The 272-nt window shown below is 57.0% G+C and overlaps 1 protein-coding gene across 1 annotated transcript in view; it reads left to right on the top strand.

Annotated features, from left to right (window-relative positions):
* The window catches only part of LOC119594815 (pseudouridine kinase-like), a 10,581-nt gene that overhangs the window by 369 nt on the left and 9,940 nt on the right, over window positions 1-272 (top strand). Inside the window, exon 2 of the mRNA XM_037943906.1 lies at window positions 157-270. Coding sequence (XP_037799834.1) covers window positions 157-270 — 114 coding nt within the window. The remainder of the gene's footprint in view (window positions 1-156; window positions 271-272) is intronic.

The following is a 272-nucleotide window of genomic DNA, read 5'->3' as shown; positions in this document are numbered from 1 at the left end:
CACTTCACCACATACTGCTGGTTTCCCCCAGCAGTATGTGGTTTTATCATACTGTACCGGCACGACATGGTTTCATTAAACGGTGCAGACGCAGAAGGCCTATGGAGAGAAATGGCGAGAATTATATAGCTTTGCTTTATTGCCTTTTGGCCACAGGAACTCGGAGGGCTGGCGCGCGTGCGCGGTGCGAGCACCGCCGTTTACTGCGTGGTGCTCGACCAGGCCGGCGAGGCGCTCTTCGGCGTCGGGGACATGACCGTGCACGACCGAGT

Source organism: Penaeus monodon, chromosome 34 (assembly GCF_015228065.2).
Source record: "Penaeus monodon isolate SGIC_2016 chromosome 34, NSTDA_Pmon_1, whole genome shotgun sequence".
In the NCBI taxonomy this organism is placed as follows: domain Eukaryota; kingdom Metazoa; phylum Arthropoda; class Malacostraca; order Decapoda; family Penaeidae; genus Penaeus; species Penaeus monodon.
Note: the sequence above shows the minus strand (reverse complement) of the source record. Positions and strands in the feature narration are given on the sequence as shown.